At 40.4% G+C, this 24,669-nt stretch overlaps 1 protein-coding gene across 4 annotated transcripts; it reads left to right on the plus strand.

The window, feature by feature from the left end:
- Positions 1-5,504: 5,504 nt before the first annotated feature.
- On the plus strand, positions 5,505-22,774 carry vegfaa (vascular endothelial growth factor Aa). Of its 4 annotated transcripts, XM_028580648.1 has the most exons (7): positions 5,505-6,236; positions 8,353-8,395; positions 11,971-12,167; positions 13,508-13,584; positions 13,682-13,714; positions 17,829-17,960; positions 20,516-22,774. In XM_028580648.1, the coding sequence occupies exons 1-7, from the start codon at positions 6,171-6,173 to the stop codon at positions 20,535-20,537; spliced, it is 570 nt and encodes a 189-aa protein (XP_028436449.1). In that variant the 5' UTR covers positions 5,505-6,170; the 3' UTR covers positions 20,538-22,774. The 4 variants fall into 4 exon arrangements, with proteins under 4 accessions (XP_028436449.1, XP_028436451.1, XP_028436450.1 ...); XM_028580650.1 differs by lacking the exon at positions 17,829-17,960 and having other exon boundaries at positions 13,682-13,718; XM_028580649.1 differs by lacking the exon at positions 17,829-17,960.
- Positions 22,775-24,669: the final 1,895 nt, after the last annotated feature.

Here is a 24,669-nt window from a genome sequence, read left to right on the forward strand (position 1 = left end):
GTTGCCATTCTCATGAATAAGAAGGTGCAGTTTACATCAATAGAGGTCATAACCGACCCTTATGGTCGCTTTGTCATAATTTGCGGTAGTCGTTTTCAAACTAAAGTTCATCTGGTAAATGTGTATGCCCCAAACTGGGACGATACTGATTTTGTTAATAAACTTCTATCATCGCTACCAAACCTGAATCCTCGTAAACAAATTTTGAGAGGTGACTTGAATTGTGCTATCAACCCTGCATTAGACAGATCTTCTTTGTCAGGCATGGTAAGGGCATGGTCGGCATTCATGGCGCAGAGTGGTTGCATAGATCCATGGTGGCTTCGTAACCCAAATTTGAAAAAAAATCTTTTTTCTCCCCAGTTTACCGCTCCTTCTCTCACATAGATTATTTCTTCATTGACAGCGCATTCATTCCTTCAATTAAATCTGTTGACTACTTAGCTATTGTTAATTCTGATCACGCCCCTGTTGTTATATATATATATATATATATATATGGATTTGCAAGCTAAACTGAACATCTTAACTACGAAACATGTGGAGCAACTTTTATTGAAAACCCGCGTAAACTGTTATGAATATAGGGATAAGTCTAGTCGTCTACTTGCTCACCAACTAAAATGCCAGGCCGCATCCAGTCTTATCCCGCAAGTAACAGATGAATAAGGTAACTTAATTTCAGACCGTAAACACATTAACAATATTTTTGTCTCCCATTTCATTTCACTTTATACCTCTGACTTCCCTACAGACACCTCCTCAATGAGGGCCTTTTTGAACAACATGGAAGCTCCTTCTCTTGACCAAACTGTTGCATCCACACTTGAGCAACACTTTGAAATAGGAGAGGTCCTTGAAGCCATTTTGGCTGGGCAAAATAGCAAAACCCCAGGATTAGATAGATACCCTATAGAGTTCTATAAAAAGTTTAGAGACCGGATTGCAAAGTTTTTCCTGAATCACTAGATAGTGTATCCTTACCTCCCACCTTCTCTCAAGCATCCATCTCACTTCTTCTCAAGAGAGATAAATAGATAGTGTTTTTAGTCGTTTTTTGTTTTTTTTACAATTTCTGGTTAAACTGATCTAGGGACTTCTTTCAAAGCTCAGGGTAGCTTGTTAACACAATAAAGTGCAGAGTTGTCCCTCTGCTCATGGTGTGAATCTCATCTCACACAAGACAGGGTGGAGAAAAGACAACAGTGGAGAAAAAGAAGGGGGCTAGAGAGGGCAGGAACCATGGAAACTATTTGGAGTGGCTTCACTGAACCACGAAGCCATCTCTGTGATGAGACTGCAGGGCCGAGGTGAATGGGAACAAGCTAGACTCTGCTGGAGCTGGGGTGGGGGCGGGGGAGATGTTGTGGCTGGGACAATGCTTTGAACGCAGTGAGACACCACCTGTTCTGCTCTGATGTGTGCCAGCATACATTAGAATGTCGAGACCAACAATCAATGTATCAGGATGTGGAGACTAACAATCAAAACCTTAAAATGAGAGAAGAGAACCGTTTTTTAAAAGTTTGACAAGATGATTGGCTCCCAGAGGTCGTGGCAAGATCTGATTGGTTTAACTGAAAGAGGGAACGCCCTCAGTCAACTAAGTTGGAAGCGAAAAAGGAAAAGAGAGACACAGAAAGAAGAAGAGAATGTAAATAAATAGACTAAGCTGATCCTGTGAAGCTTCATTACTCCATATTACAATATTATTTGTCTGACTTAATGTTTTTTAAAAAGTTATTTATATTTTCACCTATTGAGATTGTTTCAACTTTTCATTGGAAAAATTAATAAAAAGGCAGGAAATGTTACCTGCTGTAAGAAAACAATAATAATAAAACAACAAACAAAATAGCTGACAGGTGCACTGCATGCATTCAGTTTCAAGCATGAAAAAATTGCAACAAGAAGAGCGTACTCCTAAACATAAGTAATCAATTCCAGTGAGAGTAACAGTGAGGTCAGAGTTTGCGAACAAGCTTCTGTAACTGTCCTTTTTCTTGAATTAGTCAATATGGTAATCTTTTGGTTTCCTACCATGCTGCATGGTTCTGCCAACAAATTCTATGATCCCAATTATTTTTATTTTTATTATTTTTAAGAATTGGTTTGTAATGGTTCAGTTTTAGTAACTTAGATATAGCTTAGTGGAAAAGCTTAGTTGGAATAATACATACTGCAGCCTGAAGGCAAGCACATTCTAGGGAAACAAGGTCCTCCACACTGACTGTGTTTACATGCACAAAATATTCAGATTATTATTCAGAAAAAGACAATTTTTACGAATAAGCTGTTCAAATAGTTAATGAAAATAAATATTCCACTCATATTCCTATTTACATGCAACCGTGCAAAATAGGATTTTTCCAGCGTTCCAGCGGTGGCAGCCCTGTTGGACCGTGCAAACACAGCCTGCCTCTTTCATTCCTTCAACCACCTTCTTCACAAGGTCACAGTTGCGATGTTTGTGCATATCCAAAAACTTAATTGTTAATGTCCAACTTTTTCATAATGTTTAAAAGTAGATGTGTTTCTCCTACTTTCCTTTTGGGCATGCATCTCTACCCCTGCCTTGCAAACTGTAAGTGGTTTGTGTACAACAACCATAGGAACACACAGAGTTGACCATAAGCTAAACGGGCAATAGAGTCACAAACTGCGGTAAAGATCCTGATTATTCCGAATTTGCATGACAAAAGAATGCTTCTAAAATACCGGCATATGCCACGTCTTAATCGGAAAATGCTGTATTCGGGGAAATGGCCTTATTTGGAATATGCTGTTTACATGACCTGTATCAACTTTGGAATATTGTCATATTTGGAATAATAGTGGGATATAAGTGGGCATGTAAACGTCATCACTGTAGTTGTAGGGAATTTTGAAGGGCTGGTGGACTGATTTTAATTTGACTTTGGCTTGCAAACCCTGGTTCAGATTTGTATTCTTATTTTCATTCAGAAAACTAGTGATTGACCAAACTGACATTCTTGTTTTTCATGAGTAGTTGAATTGAGTGTAAAAAAAAGTGTGCACGAATTGTGGTCGTACGATTGAACGGACTGATTCATTTATTTTGATAAAAATGTGCCTCTACAATAAAAGCAGACTTTGATTATGTTATTATGAATATTGCATAATTGTTCAATTGTATCCAAAATGATGTATGCAAAGAGCACACTCTGTGTGTAGAAACAATTCTTGAATGTTCTGCTGCTTGCACTAATAATTCATGTTATAAATAACCGTTTGGTCTCAAGGTAAATCTAATTTTAGACCAAGCCACTATGTGTAATACTTCAAACAGATGAGGACCAAAACTTCAGTCCCAGCATCATGACAGCACCCAATATGTTTCAAACATTTCCAGGTGAGAGCTGTCAGCTCTATCAGTGGTGTGTACATGCATTATACACTCAGCTGTGCTAAAGTTTGCAGCTCTGTGGACCAGATTTATTTGATAGCAAATACACAGTGTGCAGAAATATAGTTATGCTGTTTTTATCATTTGGGATATTTTGACACCAGAACATTGTTAAAGATAAAGGGTTTGATTGAATCAAATCAATGAATTCAGGTTGTAATACAGTCCCCTGGTTGCATCAGACCCAAGCATATAAGGGTTGATGTTATCATTAAAGGGGCAGGGTTGCTCAGAACACAGTGACTGGATGAGCAGGAATTCAATTTCCTTCTTACTGGAGCAGCATGAGGAGAACCCCTAGAGGTTTTCAACTTTATACGTGCTTACAGTATCATAGCGGAGCCCCCTACACGATGTCAGCAGTGTTACCCACTCAAGGTCTATGATTCTGGATCAGGGAACTGTTTTAGACGCTGCTGGGATTCCTAGATATTTAGATATTTATTTTGTCCCATGTGGGATATTTGTGTTCACGGTCTGATTGCATACACATGGGCAGTATACACGGGACAAACACATCAACAGGTAAGCTACACAAAGAACAGGTGCATTTACAATGACGACGACGGAATTTATTTGTTCAAAGTCAGCGAGATTGTTTGATCAGCAGTAATATGGCAGAAGGAACTAAACGTCTGCCAAAGCGAGTCCTTCTTCACCTCAAAGTCCTGTACCTGCGGCCAGACGGCACCAGTAAGAAGTGTGGTTTTAGAAGATGGTTGATGTAAGGACAATGGTGAGGGCACGGTGTATGATGGCTCCCTTTTATTTATTTTTTATTGCTGAATAGCAGCACATAGTGACACACTTTCCATTGTAAAAAGCTATTTAAAACAGCATTTTTAAACTGCAACTCGGTTCTTTTAAATCAAGGCTGAAGACTTATTTGTAATAATGCCTCTTTTAAGTGATCGTTCTTCATACACTGCAATGTAACTCTTGTTCCTGAATAATGTGCTTTTTTTAACTTGTCTTATTCTGTTTTAGCTGTTTGAATTGCCTTGTTTCTGAAATGTGCTATATAAAAAGAACGCTGCCTTGCCTTGCATGAACTGATATTTTGACCACTTGAGGGCGGCGCAACAAGCTCAATGACATTAACACTTTATAAAGTACTTTTGGTGAACATGTTAGCAGACAGTTGCTCACTTTACACACCCAGCAGACAAATAACAATGTAATCATTGATTCAGAGTGGTGTTTGTGTGGCTTCCTGATGACTCCTAGTCCAATATATTTACTCCCTTTCAGCTCTGTTTGGGACTTTACCAACTCCTGAGGGAATGACTGTCTCTTAATAACCTGCTAAATTCTCCAGTACTGCATATTCACCAGCTAGTCTCCTAACTGTGTCAGCCTTCAGTTTGCTGCTAAGTGTGCCATAGAACCAAAGCAAACTCAGTAGAGCGGATGGGGACTACAGGATAATTCTATGAGTTTGTAAAAAAAAAAAAAAAAAAAAAATATCACAGATATGTTTTTAATTACACACTACGTGATAAAAATGCAAAAGAAAATTGATATTAATATATTTTTGAAATATATATTCATAAAGTAACAGAAACATGAAGAGTAACTGGTACAATCAAGGTATAAAAACAGCAACATATAGACCCAATAAAAGAAAGAAAAGAGAAAAAAATGGTAATTGAAACCTGGTAATAGAAGTTCTGTGCATGTGTTACCTATCATTTGCAGGTACTTTACTATGCATTATTCTAATGTATACCTACCTACGAACCTGAAGTGAACACGTGAGAATATAGTACAGTGCTGCTGTACAGTCACTGCTCTTGAAATTTCCCTAGAAATGTAAATTATTGGGGAAAATACATGAACATTCATTCTTTTGTCTTTGCCCCTAAATTGTAATGATGAGCGTCAATGCTTCAAACTATTACTATTCGTGTGTGTGTGTGTGTGTGTGTGTGTGTGAGTTAACAGATCCATTCCCCCCCCCCCCTCCCGCCTTCTGCCATTGGTTCTTCCCACCGCCTCCAAGCAAAAGGAGGCGGGGCCTCCTTTTTGCTTCTGTCTGCCGGCTTCTTTAATAACGCATGAACTACGGCAGCAGCCGCCAAGAGGAGACAGAACGCGAGAGAGACTCAGACTGGTACCGCTGCTGAGCCGGGGACAAGCTGCTGTCGATGCTCCCCATAAGATCTTTAGAAAGAGAAGAGAAGCCGAGGCACAGCACGGGGGCGGACCCTCAATAAGAAACACTAGAAGGGAGGTTTGCGGAAGAAAGCAAAAAAGGATCACTAATACCGGCAAACAGTGCCTGCTGTACACACACACTGTACACACACCCCTTCATGTTGTGGGATTAATGAGAGTAAAGAGAGACACCGGTGCGTAAAGTTGATGAACTGATCGGCCCGTTTCCACTGTGAACATTATAACTGTATTTTTTTTTTGTGGAGGATCGCTCTGTTCCCGAGGTCCCGGATCCAGCGTGGATTTTTAGAACCCATCATAGTGTCTTTGTCTGTGGATGAGCGACGCTTGTCGGATGGTAAGGTTTCCAGAGGAGCGCTGCTGGGAGTCACACACTCTGTGAACGTGCCAGATGCGTGTGGAAGATATGGATACGCGGTTTTTTATTTATTTAATATTTTTGACATTTTTTTGACTGCGTGGGTGTTTGTTTTGTTAATAAAATATTAAGATTTTTATTTATTATTTTTTTTTTACTATTGAACGACCGCAGAGATTTTAAGACTCATCGTGCGGAATTACAACCATGAACTTTGTTGTCAGTTTGGTACACATCCTTTTGGCAGCGGTTCTTCACCTATCCACTATAAAGGTGAGTGTTTGACTTCATTCATTCGTAATATTAATAACTAGACAGCGACGTTTGTTCTAATTCACATGTGTGTGTATGCGTCTATAACGCATACCGGCTCTCTGTCAATCATTTTAGATTCCTGCTGTACGTGGCGCAAAGAAAACACTAATCCCATCCCTAGTGAAAAGTAATTGCTGAAAGTGTATTCTATATGGAAATGTGTTATTAAATGAAAATGTTACCACTGGCATTTCTCTTTTCTGTTTGTAGTCTACCTAAAAGCCCTTAGTCTTACTTTGTCCATTTTGTTCAAACACCCATACACGTCCCTTTTTTTGCAAAGCCAGACTCCATTTAAAGGCTACGTGCAAAGAGACGCGCTTGATGAAATACGTAGCTATGCGTAGGCCTATTCATTTAGAGTCTTTCGATTCTGTAAAACAATCATTACATTTCGGCATATGTGTTGTTCACGGCAAAGTACTTAGTTGAATAGAAATACAGCTTAAATTGGGTTTGCTGGTGGTAGGCTGCGACTCACCAAACTGGGTGTATAATAGTCATAAAAGTTGTGCTTTATGATTAAACGAGTGTTGCTTCCTGGATTACCTCTATGCCGAATGAAATAGTAAACGATACGATTCCGCAAATTATTTCTCAGTTAGTAATATGGTCAATATTTCCGGAGAGTGTGCATTAAACTGTGAGATTAGAGAATAGAGTTCTGCCTAGTGCGCCTCCGTGAGAACGGACTATTAAGTGCGGAGTGTAGTTTGGACTCTGTACAGTCAGTCAGCTATTCAGCTGCAGGGTTTATTCCCAGTCAGTCTTTTTTCTCTCACGGTGATCCGGAGTGTGTGTGGAAGTTGAGACCCGGTTTCTCCTGTCCTACCGCCCTGCAGGATGCCCACTTCTTTCCCACACAGGCCGATCCCGCTTTGGCTTTCTCACGCAATATCTCCGCCTGTTACAGCAGCCACATAAGGTGAACGTAGGTCTGCCCGGGATGCCGATTCGTCACGTTATCTTTTTACAATCAAAACAAAGGCCGGTTCCTGTTACTCCTTTCAGAATAAAACTAAGCCATGGTCAAGCAATTTCATGAATTGGAGTGAATATTTGAAATTATTTTTACTTTTTGAGTTGTACTTTACTTTTTGCCTACAAAGAAAGTCAGTCAGTTGTTGGAATATTGCTAGGACTCTTTGCTTTCAACATCAAATGAAACTGCCATAACTTATAAAAGCATGGCAGTTTTTCAAATATAGATATGACCATTTAAATTTAAATTAATTATCTTTTGGGCAGCATACCTTAGATTTACGGAAGAGGATTAGGGCCCCTGGTGAAAAATGTATTTGAGTTCTGACTTAATTCTCAGAATTCTGAGTTTAAAGTCAGAATTCTGAGTTTATTCTCAGAATTCTGACTTTATTCTCTGAATTCTGACTTTATTCTCACAATTCTGACTTTAAACTCAGAATTCTGACTTTAAACTCCGAATTCTGACTTTAATCTCATAATTCTGAAAGTCAGAATTCTGAAAGTCAGAATTCTGCCTATATTCTGAGTTTAAAGTCAGAATTCTGAGTTTAAAGTCAGAATTCAGAATTCTGAGAATAAACTCAGCATTCTGAACTCAAATACATTTTTCACCAGTGGCCCTAATCCTCTTCCGTATAGACTAAACTGTTTGAGCAACAGGCTGCAGCGCTTTTATTTTGAAGGTACATCTGCCTTGCTCCTCAGCTTCGTGTTTGCAGCTTGAATGACGGGCCTGATGCATCTGAATGCATTTGGTAACAAGCAAAGACAGAATGGAGAGTCTATAACAAGATTTATTTTTTGTGTGAGACGCATCTTGTGACATTTTATTCTGATATCAGTCTTTATGATTAGGAAGCTATTGTCATCCTGCTGTGGATTTGGCTTCCCCATAAATCATATTGTGATGTAATGAGCTAAAAATAAAAAAAACCTTTAGGCCTACATACTATCATTTAATACGATTTGTACAGTGAAAGTTAACGAGATATATTTTGATTTGTTTTATGGTGATGACATTCTGTATAGAGGCAGTTCTGCATGCAAAGGAGACATATTTAACACCTGGTCAAATGTCTATCTCTTACAGACTGCCAGCATTAACAAGGGAGTGGAGAAGAGTAAAAATGAGGGTAAGTTTTTTTTCTCCATTAGAGCTGTTGTAATTTAAAGACGTCTTCCTTTCTTCAGTGTGCAGGCCAGATAACTACAGGGCCACCTAGTGGACATGTGATGAACATTTGAATCTACTCTGCGTCAGACTTGCTTTGTTTCTTTAAATGTTTGACGTGTGTTAGGTGGGGGGTATTTGTTCATTAGTGTGAGCTGAGGATTGTTTTCTGTACTGAGCAGATGGGAAGCGGTGAAAGGTCGGAATCAGGACTTTGGAGTCGCCATAAAAAGAGAGGCAGATTTCAAAACACGAGTTAATGTAAGATTAAAGGTGTAAATAAGTCAACGCCTCCACAATGATGTGCTTCATTTTCAATCTGTGGTAAAAGAACACAGTCAATACATGAGCAGACAGTCAGCCTTGGTTCAATGCCATACTCATGTTTGTTTGACAGTGACGATGCGGTGCTGAGGCCAAGGTTAGCCCCTGTTGGTTGGTTGGTTGGTTACGGATGGATACACAGATTAGTCAACTGCAAACGGCGTCACTGGACAGGTTGTGTGGTTGTTACTAGTGTTTGCAGAGGAGCAAAAAGTCTGCCGTCTGCACGCTGCTAACCTTCACACACCTACACTGTCAGAGATCACGCCACCTGTCAAAAGCTGTCATATCAGCTGTTTCAAGACTGTGACCTGATAACTCCTGGTGGAGAGCTCTGAGCCGTTATTAATATGACTTGTGAAGTCCACCTCGGCCAGGATGGAGATTAATATATTTTTCAACAACAGCAGATCCCACAAAGAGATTGTGTCTTGCAAATGCTTTCTGACATCTCCACCCTGCCTGGGGCTCTCAGGGGCTCTCCCAAGCCCATTCATTCCTACTAAACACAAAACAGCGCACACAACAGGGTGTTTTGCTAAACGTGCCCCATGACGTGCAGTTGAAAGCCCCTTACAAGTTAAATAAATACTAATTTATTAATCCCACAAGGGGAATTACAATGTTTTCACTCTGTTAGAATACACATTACACACAGGCCTGAAATACACACATGCTCAGTACTGTATGCACTAATGGAAAGATGTCAGAGTGAGGGGGCTGCCATTGCTGGACAGGCACCCCCCGCTTAAGTTGCTCCAGCCAAGCTGCTCTTGGCAGTGCCCAGGAGGTCCATATGGGGACTTGAACCAGCGACCCTCTGGTTTCCCAACCCAACTCCCTACTGCCACCTTGAAAGTTGATAAGTGGGCCCTAAGTTAAGACTTTTTTCTTTGTCAAAACACAGTGTCCGTGCCAATTGTGATTAAGTAACACGTCACGCAGTGCAACAGTGTGGCTCGCTGATGTGTATTTAATATTGTTTAGGACAACAATGGAGCTCTATGGCGCAGATGAATGAGATGGATCAGACCGATACACAAACAGAACTCGTTACGATACATTCGTTAGAGTGGGTCTTGTCATTAGACTTGTTGACGATAAGAAACACCAGAGTAACTATTAAAGGATAATGTTAGACAGAGCAAATTTCTGCATCCTTGCTTCGGCGATAGCACCAGTTGAGTGTAGCGCTGCACGATATTTTGTTTAATCATCTACATCGCAATGTGCGACGTAAACTTCAATACAATGCTGTCATGTGAGTCAACCGGTGCATTTAGCAACCTAATTTCCCTCTCCAAAATCACTTCAGAATAGTCACAGCGCTTTCTTCCTATGGTGTTTGTAAAGCATTAAAGTTCAACAAAGTATGGTTCACATAAGAAAAGTTCCTTTTTCATTTTTATTTTCTATGTAGATGCACTCCCCTACAAGATCACCCCAGTAGTCGAGAATGATTTATTATTTCCAAATAGAGCTATTTAAATAGTCTTTTTCTCATATCGTAATACATATTGCAGGAAAAAAAATTAAATGCAATGTCAGTTTTTTCCAATATCGTGCAGCCCTAGTTGAGTGTGTTGGCATGAGGCCGCGGTCTGCTGACAGTCTCATGAACCAAATCCACCCAGCTGGTGCTAGTGTTTTAGCTGCTCGTGTCTGCTGGCCCCGGTCACTGCAGCCAAAACTGCAGAGTAATTCATCATAGATCTGGAGTGATGCATGGTGCTGCAAAGATGAATCGATATCAACTATTAAATCAATGGGAAACTATTTTGATAATCGATTTGCATAGCGTTTGAGGGAAAAAAAGTCAAAAGTCTCTGATTTTAGCTCCTTAAATGAAGGTTAACAAAACAAGACATTTGGGAACGTCATCTTGTTTTTTTTTTTGCATTTTAGGCCTTTATTTGATGGGACAGCTTAGACATGAAAGGGAAGAGAGAGAGAGAGGGGAATGACATGCAGCAAAGGGCCGCGGGTCAGAATTGAACCTGCAGCTGCTGCGGCGAGGACTAAGCCTCTCTACATGGGGCGCACGCTCTACCAGCTGAGATACCCAGGCACCCCAGTCAATATGCTTTTAATATTTATATTCATTTTTCTATATCTGATGTCTCACCAGAGAGCTTCCACTGTAACATGAGAGTATTTTTATTCTACAGTCTGTAAAGGCAACTTGCCTTATCATGCCTCAGCTAAAGTTATGTAACCATGTCCAGTGGATGGTATGGTTGAAATACTGCGTAAAAGACTTTTCAAATGAAATTTTCAGGGATCCATCTGTGTATTATTTGTAGCATTTAAAAATAAATAAATAAATAAGTAATCATAAAGCTAACAGAGTCAGTCTGCAGCATTAATCCAGAAGCAGAGCTTGCACAGGGGTGGGCTTCCTGGGGTCACATGTCAGAGGTGAACTGGCGCCACAGTGCCTGAGGTCCTGGCTGCTCTGGCAAACCAGGGGTCGGGAGTTAGCTAGGGGTCGCTGGGAACCTAGTCCTATGGACTGTGGGACGGATTATTCTGGGCTGCACAGTGAATGGAAATACAGAGAGGGCTAGCAGGTCACTCATTTAGTTTTATTAAGTCTTGAGTTTGGTATCAAAACCATTATCAACTCTCTGCTCTTGATCTCCAAAAATTACTTGCTGCTATACGTAGAATACAATATATTTGATGAAGTGTTGCTTCCGCTTTTCAACTCAGTCAAGGTTGCATCTTTCTGTGTAGCTGCTTTAGTGTAATTATTGCAACTAAAATAAATACAAAAAAAGTCTGTTGTTGCTCTTATTAGATTTTTTTTTTTAAATCTTTTGTCACATGGTCATCACGTCCTTGTTATCTACTAATAAATGATGTGATTATTGTATTTTCTAACCCTATCCCTACCAGTTTGACATATTGTCAGTACAAGGTTGTCACTGGCACAACCATGTTATTGTTGCTGCTCAGGCTACAGATCTGTGGCACCGTTTGCTTGTTGAGTTTGTCTTGTGTATTGGGCATCACTTAGAAGATAAATGGCTGAGGTATTTTTACTGGCAACAGATAAACAAGTGCTCTATTCTTCAGGACAGGAAATGGGGTTGGATAAGTATCCATTATTACGTAAAGCTTTTCTATTCACTTTTCACACTGGCTATAAGGAAGATGACAATGATGATGATGATGATGAAAAGATGATCAATCCTCTTGTCTTTTTTTCAGTTATCCCTCTCACAGAAGTCATCACCAAGAGTATGTGTCAGCCCAGGGAGGTGCTGGTGGACATCTTCCATGAGTATCCGGAGGACACAGAACATACCTACGTTCCTTCCTGCGTGGTCCTCAACCGCTGTGGAGGCTGCTGCAGTGACGAAGCAATGGAGTGTGTACCCACGGAAACCAGCAACGTCACGTTGCAGGTGACTTAACGATTATTTTGTATTGTCGATTATTTTCTCGATTAATCGATTAGTTGTTTGGTCTATAAAATGTCAGAAAAATGTGCCTGGTTGACACCAGACCCTTCTCAGTTGTAACTGAGAGTGGGTCTGGGGAAGGTTCATTCACAGCCCATTTCCAAAGGACCACCAACGGACGGCGCTCAAATGCCTCTGGGGCGCAATTGGATAGTCCTTCAACCAATCAGAGCAATGATCCGGGTGACGTAGCAGAGACAGCGGCATCAACGGGTTGCTGCGCGTCGGTGGCCGTCATGTTGAACGTAAACAAGAAGCTGCTTGCTGTTGCTGTGCTATCATCATCGTGTAAAGCCCGCCTCAACGGTTGTGATTGGTGCCTCGATTTGGAAAAATTGGAAATGGGCTTGAATGACCTCTTGGCCAGACTGAATTTCAGAGCAAATCTCAAATTTGCCGGGAGTTCGTCACGGTTTTCCCAGGCTAGTGAAAATCCTCAAATGTCTTGTTTTGTTCCACAACTCAAAAGATATTCAGTCTACTGTCACAGAGGAGTATCAAAACTATACGAATATTCACATTAAATAAGCTGGAATCAGAAATTGTGCTCTTTTTTTTTTTTTTTCAAGCGATTAGATTGTCAAAATAGTTGGCGATTAATTTTTTAAGTTGACAATTTATCGATTCATCCATGCAGCTCTAGTCTTCATCAGCAGATGGACTTTGCTTAGTTGTAATGGAGATAGCTCCGATGTCATCACATGATCAAAGTATGTAGTTGTATCACATGACTGAATTTCCATACCTGGGTCACATTGTGACAACTGAGCTGTCACTATGAAAACTGAGTAAACTCCACCCACCGATGAATACTAAAATGGAGTGTTCCAGGAAAAGAAAAAAAAAAAAAAAAAAAAGGTAGTAAGAAGAGCTCATGTTAAGATTTAGTTAAATCCTTAAATCGGAAATTTCTGAGCACAATCACAGGGTTAGGGTTAGTGGCTCTTTGTAATTCTTGAGACATGCATTATGAAAAAGGCTTGTTAGGCAAAGGTTAGAGACACAGAATGTTTACATCCATCAGTATCTCAGGTATGTCGTTTACCTCAACCAGTGTGTTTACAGCCATTAGTGTGTGGTCTGCGACTACCGTGCTCCAACCACGCCGGCTGTTTGACATGGATGTTTGCTGGAGAAGAATAGGGACTTAGAGTAATAAAGACCGGTCACGTCTTCGAGCCGTTGGGTTACAGAACAGTAAGGGCTGTGGTGTTTAGACTGCATGTTACGGAAAGTCACGTTTTAATCTAAACCTTGCCTTATGTCCTCTGTTTCTCTTCAAGGTAATGCGGTTTAGACCAATGGTTACGCAACATACAATTCACTTAAGTTTCACAGAGCATCAAAAGTGTGATTGCAGGTAAGAGACTACAGACCTCACACACCGCAACAGTGATGCGATAAAAGCAAAAAAAAAAAAAAAAAAATTAAATCATCTTGCTCTTTTTTTATTTCAGACTAAAGCCAGATGTTCAAGCAAAGAAAGAATAGTAAGTACGTGTTCTGTTTTTTTCTTGTTTTCTCATCTGTTCAAAAGGTTTCAGATTTCGCTCATGATCTCTGTATTCATTCGTTGAGATGCACACACCTTCCCCTTTCTGACTTTGTTGCGCTATATGTTAATGAAGAGCAGTAAGATGTAATATGGATCCTTCCAGTAGTGATAGCATTATTGTCAATATGGGGTGCGTAATTGATAGTATTTAGACCTTAATATGCTTTGTCTAAACACAACATTGGATACAACTTTGCCCTTAATGGTCTAAAGTGGCAACATTTTAAATAAGAAACTACTTTTAATCAAAGAATAAAAAATAAAAATAACATTACAAAATGGCAGTGGTTAGCACTGTCGCCTCACAGCAAGAGGCCTGTTCTCCCCGGTCTCTGGCCTCCACCCAGTCTAAAAAGATTAGGTTAATTGTTGACTTTAAATTGCCAATAGGTGTGAATGGGAGCATGGTTGTCTCTCGGTGTCAGCCCAGTGATTGACTGACAGCCTGCCGGGGGTGTACCCTGGTTCTCCCCCAAATGTCAGCTGCTCCAGCTGCCGCGACCCTGTAGACGATAAGCAGTTACAGATAATGGCTGAATTGATGGATGGATTGCAAATTTGACCAGACATTCAGTTCACAATTTTTAGCTATGGAACCAGAAAAAAAAAAATGAAGTTTCAATACCCACTACTAGCTTTTTGAACTTTGGTTTAAATACACTGACTTCTATATTTAAGTTTGTGCTCCTTTCAATTTTAGTTCAACCGAAAATGACCATGCTCAGTGATGTCACAATTTCTGAAGTCAAAGCATATGATCCAACTCAAGTTTACAAGTGTACCATCAGGTTTCCTGTAGTAAGTTAAAGTTCAGAGAGTAGGGACTTTAGACCCTGTCTTCCACCTATCTTAACAGACTCTCACACTTTGAGCGTGCTCTTTTTAATGGCAGCGGGTTTAGTACTTTAGGGTGCGACTAGAATACTGTGAGTGATTGAGGCGTAGCCAGCCCGCTCCAGACCACCCGCTGCTGTCTGCACTCTGACTCCAGTTGCACAAACCTGACCCTCTGCCCTGGGCTACTTCTCCAGTCTAATCATAGCAGCAGGTGTCATGCTGTTAATCTATTTTTAGGGGTTGTTACGGCCTCCCATTTAAAGAAACAAACCAAGGCTCAAAAAGGGATTGGAGGATGCAACCTATAAAAAAAAAAAAAAAAAAAAAAAAGGATGCCAGACACAAGGTTAATTAACCAACAAGCTTTATAAAATAATGCAAAAATATTCCCAAAGGTAGCAAACAAAAAAGGGACTGGAGACCCCGGCCAAAAAGAATACAAGATGGGAAGACGCTGGACCAACCTCGTCATGGGCAGTCGCTCCCCGCGTCTCCCCCTAAGTTACCTAAAAAGGGTAAACTAATCCTAGAACAAACAAAACCAACGAATAAGTGGACTACCGGTAATCTCCAGCCCAAACTAACACAATAAACTAAAATAACAAAGCTCCAGCTCCTAAGTGTGCACGGAGGTTGGGAAACACAAACCTGCTTCTGGAGAAAATAGGTGAGGCGGAAACTCCACTAAACTTAATAGCGTGCTGCTGCTGTGCTCTCCATGTGCCTCTGTCCCTTCACTCTCTGCCTTCTTATCACCTCCCCCTCTCTACCTGAGCACTGATTATGCTCAGGTGTGCAACAGGCAGAGGGAGGAGGGCAGAACGAGGGACAAAGAGAGAGAGAGAGAGAGAGAGAGAGAGAGAGAGAGAGAGAGAGAGAGAGAGAGAGAGAAACAAGACACACAAACACCAGAGGCACATGTAACAGGTGTAAATAAAGGGGGAGCTCGGAGACGGACGGAAGTGTCGTAGTTGATCGAGAGAACTCACTCCCTGTCACATTTGTCATAGAGCTGTGTGTGTTGAGGCATGCATGTGGTTTGTGCGTCTTAAGGCTTTTCAGTGGTAGGTCAGGTTGTTTAATTGGATAAGAGGAGTGCGTGTGTGCCAAACTGCGCTTCGGCGGCTTGAAACCTGATGGATTGGTGGAGGATAGATGGGATCGTGTTAGCTAAGTCAAACCCATTTGTCATGGGACTGAGCTGAGCTTCGTCCAGCCTTGTAGAATGTCTGCCTGTCACTGTGCACGTAGGCAGCTATTTTACCCTGCAGGGTGAGGTGAAGGTGCTATAAAGAGGATGTGCTCATTCATACAGTCGGTTACAGGAACAGAAACCCTGACACACCTAGCCCAGTCCTATCCGATGGATCAATATCCTCCCCTGCTCATGAGGAGACCAGCTTAGAGCAGCTGTCCTGTTGGTTCATTACCTCATGTTTGGCTTTTGAATGAACCCTCCGTGACAGTCCCTGCATCTGCTTAGGTGTCTCTTCTTTTTCTCCTGCCTCCTTCTCTGTTGAAGTTGGCCACCAGCTACCACTGTGTGGCAGGTGGATTTTCTAACTAACTTAAGAATACACATTTAAGTGCTGTCAAGTTATGAACAAAATCTATATAATGAATGACCTTTTGTGCACAGGTTCCATTTTTTTTTTTTACCTGTGTACTTTTTTATTTATCTGCAACAAAATTCCACTCCCTTTCTTTGGCAGCAAAATAAATTTGCCATGGCATTTGTCATGTTATCTCTATGGGAAATGGTTATCTTTAAGGCTGTCTGCTGGCCTGTGGTGTGCTGCACTGATAAGCACTCGCTACTTCTACTTGCTGTTGGGGGCTTTTATCTGTTGCCGTGTTTCTTTTTGTTTCAGATGATAAATGGCCAGCTACAGTACAGTATTAAAGTACAGAAGTACAGATACGTGTGTGTGTGTGTGTTTGTGTGTGTGGCATAAGATCATTGTAGCCTTGAGAGGTTCACAGATAAGTTCTGCTTTGGGTTGCTTTCCTCCTGTTTTCATACAGGAGGTCTAGAAGGTGATACAGAATTGATCCTTCTGCTTGGGTGTGTGTTGTGCATAGTGAAATCAGTTCTTTGAGACAAAGCATAGTTGCATTTTACTTCTGTTGGTAACTACCCTCATATATCTAGTTCTGTCCTTGTTGTGTCTCTGGTGTGGCCTTCCATCTCGTCAGCAGAGCACTGTAACAGATACTGCAACAAATATAGTGTCTACCTTAACATCAAACTATTAGACATTCATTTTCCATCTCCTTGCGCCTCCTGTGGGTGACCACACTGCCTCAGTTACATTGCTGCACTTGCCCTTTAGGGATCTATTATAAAGTGTTAGGAGGAGTTGGCTCAGTTGGCTTTGGCTCCAATTGCTTGACTTAAGGTTCTGCACTGATGATGGATATTTGACGAATTCTGGAATCATCTTCTGGCTTTATTAAGAATGTTCTTTGCTCCTGCCAAACAAAAACTTAAATACAAATTTCAATAATGTATCCAGAGCATTGATTTGCAAGCATGACAATGCAAACTGAGATTGGACCCAAGTTGTCAATTCCTTCGAACATAAAATCCCTTAAATTGTTACAGCACATTACATTACATTTTTACTTCCTTATTATGATGTAATTTATGTTCTTGTTGAAATAGAATGTTGGGGAAGAACATTTCATATCAATGGTGGAAGGGCAGGATTAAAAATAAAAAAAAATGTATGAAATAAAAATGAAGTTCCAGGGCCAGCTTTATTGGCTCGATTTGTTTTTACACCTGGACGATGTCACCATGGAAGAAAGTGTTTCCTTGTTCTTCAAATATAAAGTAAATGGGCATGGTGGCATTATACTTATATATATATATATACATAATAGTGCAAAGCTTCTCTAATTGGGTAGATTCACTTTGTGATTTACTTAAAACATATGCTTCAATTATGCAGGTGTCAAAGGGCACTAGGATGCCAGAGTGGGTGGATTAGTTTAATACCCAAAACATTAAATCTGAGCCACAAATCCTGTCTTGTGTGTAAACAAATGCCTTTACAAAGCGATCTTAGTGAGGGGTGGTTTGGGGTGTGTGGAGGAAGGGGAAGGATAGGGATGTTGCATGAGTGTCTGTGTCTGTCCTTTCTGCCGAATTTGCTCTATAGCTTAGATCTCTCTCTTTCTCTCTCTCTCCCTTTTTGCTTCCCTTGCAGCCACTGTGCGCCTTGCTCAGAGAGAAGAAAGCGCTTGTTTGTGCAGGACCCTCTCACCTGTAAATGTTCCTGCAAATTCACACAATTAGACTGCAAGTCCAGGCAACTTGAGTTAAACGAAAGAACTTGCAGGTTTGTTTACCATACATACACGATAAACAACGTGCCTTGAATTCCTTTTTTCCCCCCCACCCGTCTACCCATCTCCACGCCCACCGCTGTGCTTCAAGCAAATTGAATGCATGCTTCTCCCTGCTTTTCCATGTTGTGTTGGTGTTTGTTCATGGGAATGTGGCAGCTTCTCTGTGCTTGCATTGTCTCTTGTAAGATGCAACAGTCACACCGTTTGAGTGTTGATGATGTTTTAAGATTACCACTGACATGTTTTAATCCGGTCTGATTTAGGGATGCTAATGTAGATTTTTTTCTTATCGAAAGCCGGCCCTCGTTAACCGATCATTAACCATTAACCTACAAGCAGGCAACTGAGTCCCAGTTCAGATAGGTCTAGCAATGCGAGGCTACAGTTAACCCGTCCAGGAGGCTCGAGCGAGCAGCTGCAGACTTGAACCGGTCGTGCAGCAACAATGTCGCGTGCACTGTCCCACATGCAGCCCCTTTCCTGGAACGGCCTGCGTCTCCGTGCGACCGACAAAGATCTGCAGCTGTTCGCAGAGCGCATGTCCAAGTCTGTGCCACCTGCGTTGTTGTAAGCTGTGTGTCTGATTGGGATACTCTGTATAGAAGACGGTCGATTTAACCCAATCCAGTGCCATGTGTCACGTAGGTCTCCGCTGTAAGTGCCGTCCAGCAGAGAGCCCCGAATTTAGCAGAAACAGGGCTTAAAATGGAACTTGCTAGCTGGTTAGCACCATCAAGTTAACTAGCAGTTAAGAAATAGATTGTATGGACTGTTATCTTTTTTACCATGCAACACATTGCTTTTAATTAATCTTAGCTAACGGTTAAATGGTTGATCATTAACCTCCATTACCAAGCCATTATATAAAGGAAGCGGTTTTATTAGCCCAGGAGGATTGCCCCAGCCCACGTAAACCTTTAAAGGGTTGGTTCACCCATGTTGTTTTACTTACCTCTGTTGCTATCTGGCTTTGCAGACAGTTTTTACATATCCAGGTTTTACAATATCCACTTACTGCCCCCCCTAATACAATGAAGTGAATTTAAGTTAATTTGCGGTGTTAAAAAAAGCACAGGTAGAAAGTAGTTCCAATGAAAGCTGAATATAAATGTAATTTTCCTGGCCAAATGGTTAAGGTGCATATCACATTACCTCAACGCCCCCTGCTTAAGCCTAGCCAGGGGCCTTTGTTGCATGTCACACTACTACCTTTTTAGTCTCGGAGTTTTCACGGTCTTCATTTACGGATAGAGTTAGCTCAGTACTGTTTATTTATACTAAGCCAACTCCATTTACTGATGAAGACCGTGAGAGAATGCCGAAAGCTCCTGGAGGAAAATATTCAATTCAATTTTATTTATAGTATCAAATCATAACAAGAGTTATCTCAAGACACTTTACAGATGGAGTAGGTCTAGACCACACTCTATAATTTAACCCAACAATTTCCCACGAGCAAGCATTTACAAACACTTAGTCAATGGACCTTGAACTAAGATCGTTTTTTTTCTGAAAACATTTTGCGTGGCCAGATACCACAAGAAGGATCTGAAAATATAATTTTTTCATGAATTTTTTTTTTAAAGCACTAAAATCACCAATTTGGAGATACAAGGTTTTCACATGCCAGTGATTATATATTTATCTTCCTGTGAAGGAGGTGAATTTCAATCTTGCTTTGTTAACCAGTTAAGTAGAGTAGACAAGGAGTCGGATAAAAACGTCATGCAGGTCTAGCAATGACAGGGGCTCCACGGTCGTTCTTTTTAACTAAGGTTTACCGGTCATCGTGTTCATGCTGCTTGCATGTCACGTTCACTGGTTTTTACTCATTACTTTTAAACACTCAAATAATAATAAATATGTGTGGAGTTAATCATCACCCCGACTGTGTGCAGCAAACAGCTAAATAGAGGACTGCTGCCTCTTGTTAACAAGGTTTCACGACCTCTCCTGACCCAGCCACTTCCATGACCTCTGACCCCTGTGGACCCCCCACACTGCTTTGGATTTAGAGAGCCACACACTTCTTGGTGAAGTGATGACTGACATGATTCCAATTGGCTGCTCAGTGGTCAAGAGAGGGAGAGAGTGGAGGGGACCTAAGGGTGGGGGGGTCTCTGGAACTGGGGTTAAATGCCTGTTCAACCCCCACCACTCCCCCCCACCCCCCAGTTCCAGCTATTACCCCACCACCTGAACCCAAAGCTACCAGAAAACATAGTGACATGAGAACTTGATGCAAAGATCAAATGTTTATGTTTTACTCCAATTTAAAGACCAAACTTTAACTGAAAAAGTACATGTTATATACAGCGGAAAAAGTACGAGAAGGTGGAAATTGACCCAGGTCATCTATCCCCCAACCTCACTCACTATCCACTTCTTCTTCCTGTTTTGTCCCTGTCTCTAAATAATCCCTTTTTTTTGTTGCATGGAGCAGTTTTGTATAGGACTTCATGCACATCATATTCTGTGAGACAAGGCTGTATAAAACCAATTTGCTGCTTGTCACTTAACCAGACTTTCATCTCGTTTTCCACAGATGTGATAAACCGAGGAGATGAGACCAGCAACACTGTTATGAAGGAATTATTTTCTTGGCACAGCACTTTGAAACCCGAGGATGCATTCCCTGCAAGGACACGAAACGACAACGCAAGACAGGACATTCTTGGCGCAGATCTTGCCACTGTCTGTTTTCTGCCTAAAGATATTAATATATGTACATATACTATAAGTACATCGACAATGTGTATTGCTGCTACATAAAAAAAAAACACTATTTAAAGCTAAACGAATGCGCCACTTGCGTCTGAATGGGAAAAGCTTCAGTGGCGTTCTGCTCTTGGGTAGAACTGGTAAAAGAAATCTGTTATTTTTATCTAACACTTCACTGGATGCTGGTCTGCTGTGGATATGAATATCTTAAACATTTCTTAGTAACAAAAAAAACTGGTGACTATAACTTCAACGAGCGGTGCAGCAGAAGCCAAACTCACCTCCGAACTCTGACAGAAGAGACAAAGAGGAGACGGAAGGGAGGACGAGGAGGCGGAGGCGGAGGAACGCCTGTTGTACTTGAACAGAACGGCAGGTCCAAGAACTGTTTCCCTCTGTGACATGATGGGAATTTTGTCTCCACTGTATGGACTGACTCCAGCTGGTGTGAGAGCACACCGGAAAAATCTCTCAGAGTTTCCTGAAGTGACTGTGGATGCAGGTTTTGTGGCATGATGATGGATAATGTGAAGATGACCTTTCCTCATAGAAGGGTTACGTGACGATGGCAAGAACTGAACTTATGCTTCGCTAATTAAGTTAAGCAAGTACAACAATTTTAGTCAATGTTAAAATTGTGTTAGGGTTAGGACTATCCCTGAGTGTGGGGTCTAAGGGCAGGACAAGAGTTAGGACGTTTCCATCAGATGTCTTTCTTTTTGTGCACAGAGTTTATTATTTACATTTTAAGGTATTGTGTTCCTTTTATAAAATGTCTTGAGACAAGGCTGTCTGAAGGGATATTACTATAGGTAAATATGGAGACAAGAAGTGACAAGCTGATCACAGATAGGCACCTCACTGTAGAAATCCTCAACCTTCCAGTTTTCTTATTTAATGGCTTTCTGTGTTCCAAAGAAATAGTCAGGCATCCACAACAGAGCAGTTTATCATAAACAATCTGTATATACTTACTAGCTATCCCTTTGTCTAGTACACTACATCTTATTTATAGAATATGTTCAGTATACTGATATTTATATGCCGTGTTAAGGTTATTTGTACTGCTCAACTGTTTGCAGTCTCCTAAGAGATTGAATGGAGAACACGTATGACTGTAGACTCTTTTTTTGTTGGGAAAAAGGACTGAAAGACAATGCTTTGACATTCCTGATTTAAACTAAAGCTGTGTTTCTCACCAGCCGGAGGGGGATCATGGTGGGCCTGTTGACCGATAGTAACCCCAGCCACCGACACGTGTTTGAATGAAATGCCAACACAGGTGTTTTTCATTTTGGACTGGGGTGATGGACACGTGGTTTTGCACTTGTGGGCCCAAAGGCACATCATATGGAGGACCGAACGAGTTTCATTTCTGCTGCTCAGCTCTGACGTAATTTAGTGAAGACTGTCCAATCAGACTGAGGCCTCTAGTCTGACGGTGGTAAACTGGCACAGTGTTTTCTCTGACTTTAACCAAGGCACTAACATAACCTCCTCATTCCCAAGTATTACACTGTTGTGTGGCTTAGTAGGATAAAGCCACTTACCATAAATCAAACATTTCCTTTAATGCTAAACTGTTACCATATGAGAAAAAAGACCTTCCTCATTAATGAGCCATAATGGAGAAAAAATAGAAAGTTGCAAGGTATATATTTAATAGTGAATAACAAAGCAATAAGTTTAAGTAAGACAATGAATAAATACTATACTGATGATATATATATATATAAGATAACATAATTTGAAGTAAGTAAGGTCACTGGAATACAGTATATTATTTTGAATATACTACAGATTGATGTCCAGGAGCTGTGCTTTGACAGACATTAGTCAGTCAATTATGTGATACAGTTTGTCTGGAAGCGGCTACATCTCAACAGTACAGAAAAATAGTTTTGTTCTGACATTAATCTCAATTCTATGGATCATGGCAGTGTGATATACTCATGAAAGAATTAGTCTTTTTGTGCTCTTGAGTTAATAACTTGTTCTTAACAGTTAATATGTGTCACCAACCATAACCAAAACAAACCAGAAAAATATCATAAAGAACACTGTATTATGTTATATATATATATATATATATATATATATATATATATATATATATATATATATATATATATATATATATATATATATATATAAACTCAGTCAGAAATCAAATTCTTACATTGACCACTGTTTATTTCATCATGTGCGAACCCAACAGCCAAAGCTGGCCAACAAAGAATAAACAAGGAGTGCTGACACTGCCCAATGTAAACTGTTTGTCACAGTGAATGTTGACCATATGAAGACGCATGAAATTATTTATTTTAAGGACAGTTGACTAATTTGTGGGCACAAAATATTCATTCAAAGTGAATTCCTGACGGTACTAGTTGCTAGGCTCGGTACAATATTGTCAGGTATGGTCAAAAGACGGGTCAAGACTAAAAGTCAGAAATGCTGACTGTAGACTCAGAGATTTTAATCCATTTTCAAAAGTATAGGGACCCTTTTTTCATGAATCCTAACTATGTATTAGTGCCAGCTGTATCACTGCTGTTCATGTGAACCGACCTTCTGTGCTGCCACCCTCAAACTTTAGGCCTGAGAGTATGTTCACTGAGAACCGACTGCTAGTTCAGTAACTAGCCTCTCCAGTCCTCTGATGATGACAACATTCTATTTGTATTTAAGACTTTTTCTTGAGTTTGTACAGCCACACATTTTTAGTATATTTTCACATTAATATATTTATTGGTGCTGTAAAATGTTGTACAATATTAATACTCTGTTGTTTTTAGTGTATTAAAACATATTTATTTTGAAAATACATTGTTTTTGTATTATTAAATGTCTAGTCATATGTCAAAAACTAGTTTGAAAACGTATCTTTTACTGTGAATTATGGTGTCAGATACAGCGGACTGAGACGTAACAGGAAATATATGATGTGTCGTTGACACTGCTAGATCATTGACATGGCCTCCATGTAGACCAACACAGTTAGGTTTAAAAGACTTTTCTAAGAATTATTTATTGATATTTGTTTGTTGTATTTAAAAACCTAACTGGTTGGGAATACATCCCATTTCTCATATACATTTCACATTCTTATCACCAGAATGGATAAAAACTGGAGGAACTGCAAAAGTGGTTTAGGCTGTAATACTGCTTCTTTTTAACACAAGTTAGGATATCATTAGTTAACGTTGTCATCTTTAAAGAAATTTCATAAACCATATATAGTTTTACTGACAGTTGTCTCACTCTCAGCCATGGTGGTTGCTGAAGATTTGGCAAGGCTGTCAGTATTGACTTCTTTTAACGATGAGAACAACCTTTTTATAATCTCAACCATGAACACAATCTTTTCTCTAGTGTTCAGCCATGCTAGCAGCCCTGTGAGGCTGTACTCAGGTACAGCGAATTTAGTGTAAACACAAAGTGCAGCTGAGGCTGATCGGATGTCATAGTTTTGCAGGTATTTGGTCATAAACCAAAGTATTGGACGAAAAGAAATGATGACCTGATGATGGCACTACAGATATAATCAGAGGATCACCAAATGTGCAGTTTGTCTTGGGGGAGCATGACTGTCTGAACCAAATTTCATGACCATCAATCTACTAGTTGCTAGTGGTGCTAGAGTTGGGATCAACACCGTCATCAGGATACATCATCTGGGAAACATGAATTTTTTCAATGTATTAAAGTTTGTGCAAATCCATCTTGTTGATGTCAGGATATTTTGCAATATTTTGACCATATAATAATAATTATTAGGGGGATTACCAAAAATATGAAGAAGAACATGAAAATCTGTCCCAAGCTTCATGGTAATCCATTCCATTCCACACTGCTGCAGGGTGGCTGCACAACATCGGCAAAACACTTTGGGTCATTTTGTAATGCAGTGATAAACTACTTGTTTGGAAGGATTTGTTGTTAACCAGCTTGGATGGTGCATACGATTGATCCCCA

Source organism: Perca flavescens, chromosome 6, assembly GCF_004354835.1.
Source record: "Perca flavescens isolate YP-PL-M2 chromosome 6, PFLA_1.0, whole genome shotgun sequence".
NCBI lineage: Eukaryota > Metazoa > Chordata > Actinopteri > Perciformes > Percidae > Perca > Perca flavescens.

What these genes read in the sequence shown, in the direction of transcription:
- vegfaa (XM_028580648.1), top strand. Translation starts at nt 6,171, where the DNA reads ATGAACTTTGTTGTCAGTTTGGTACACATCCTTTTGGCAGCGGTTCTT. An exon ending in CCAGCAACGTCACGTTGCAG is followed by an intron (nt 12,168 to 13,507) that starts GTGACTTAACGA and finishes TTTCTCTTCAAG; the next exon opens with GTAATGCGGTTTAGACCAAT. An exon ending in TTAAACGAAAGAACTTGCAG is followed by an intron (nt 17,961 to 20,515) that starts GTTTGTTTACCA and finishes CGTTTTCCACAG; the next exon opens with ATGTGATAAACCGAGGAGAT.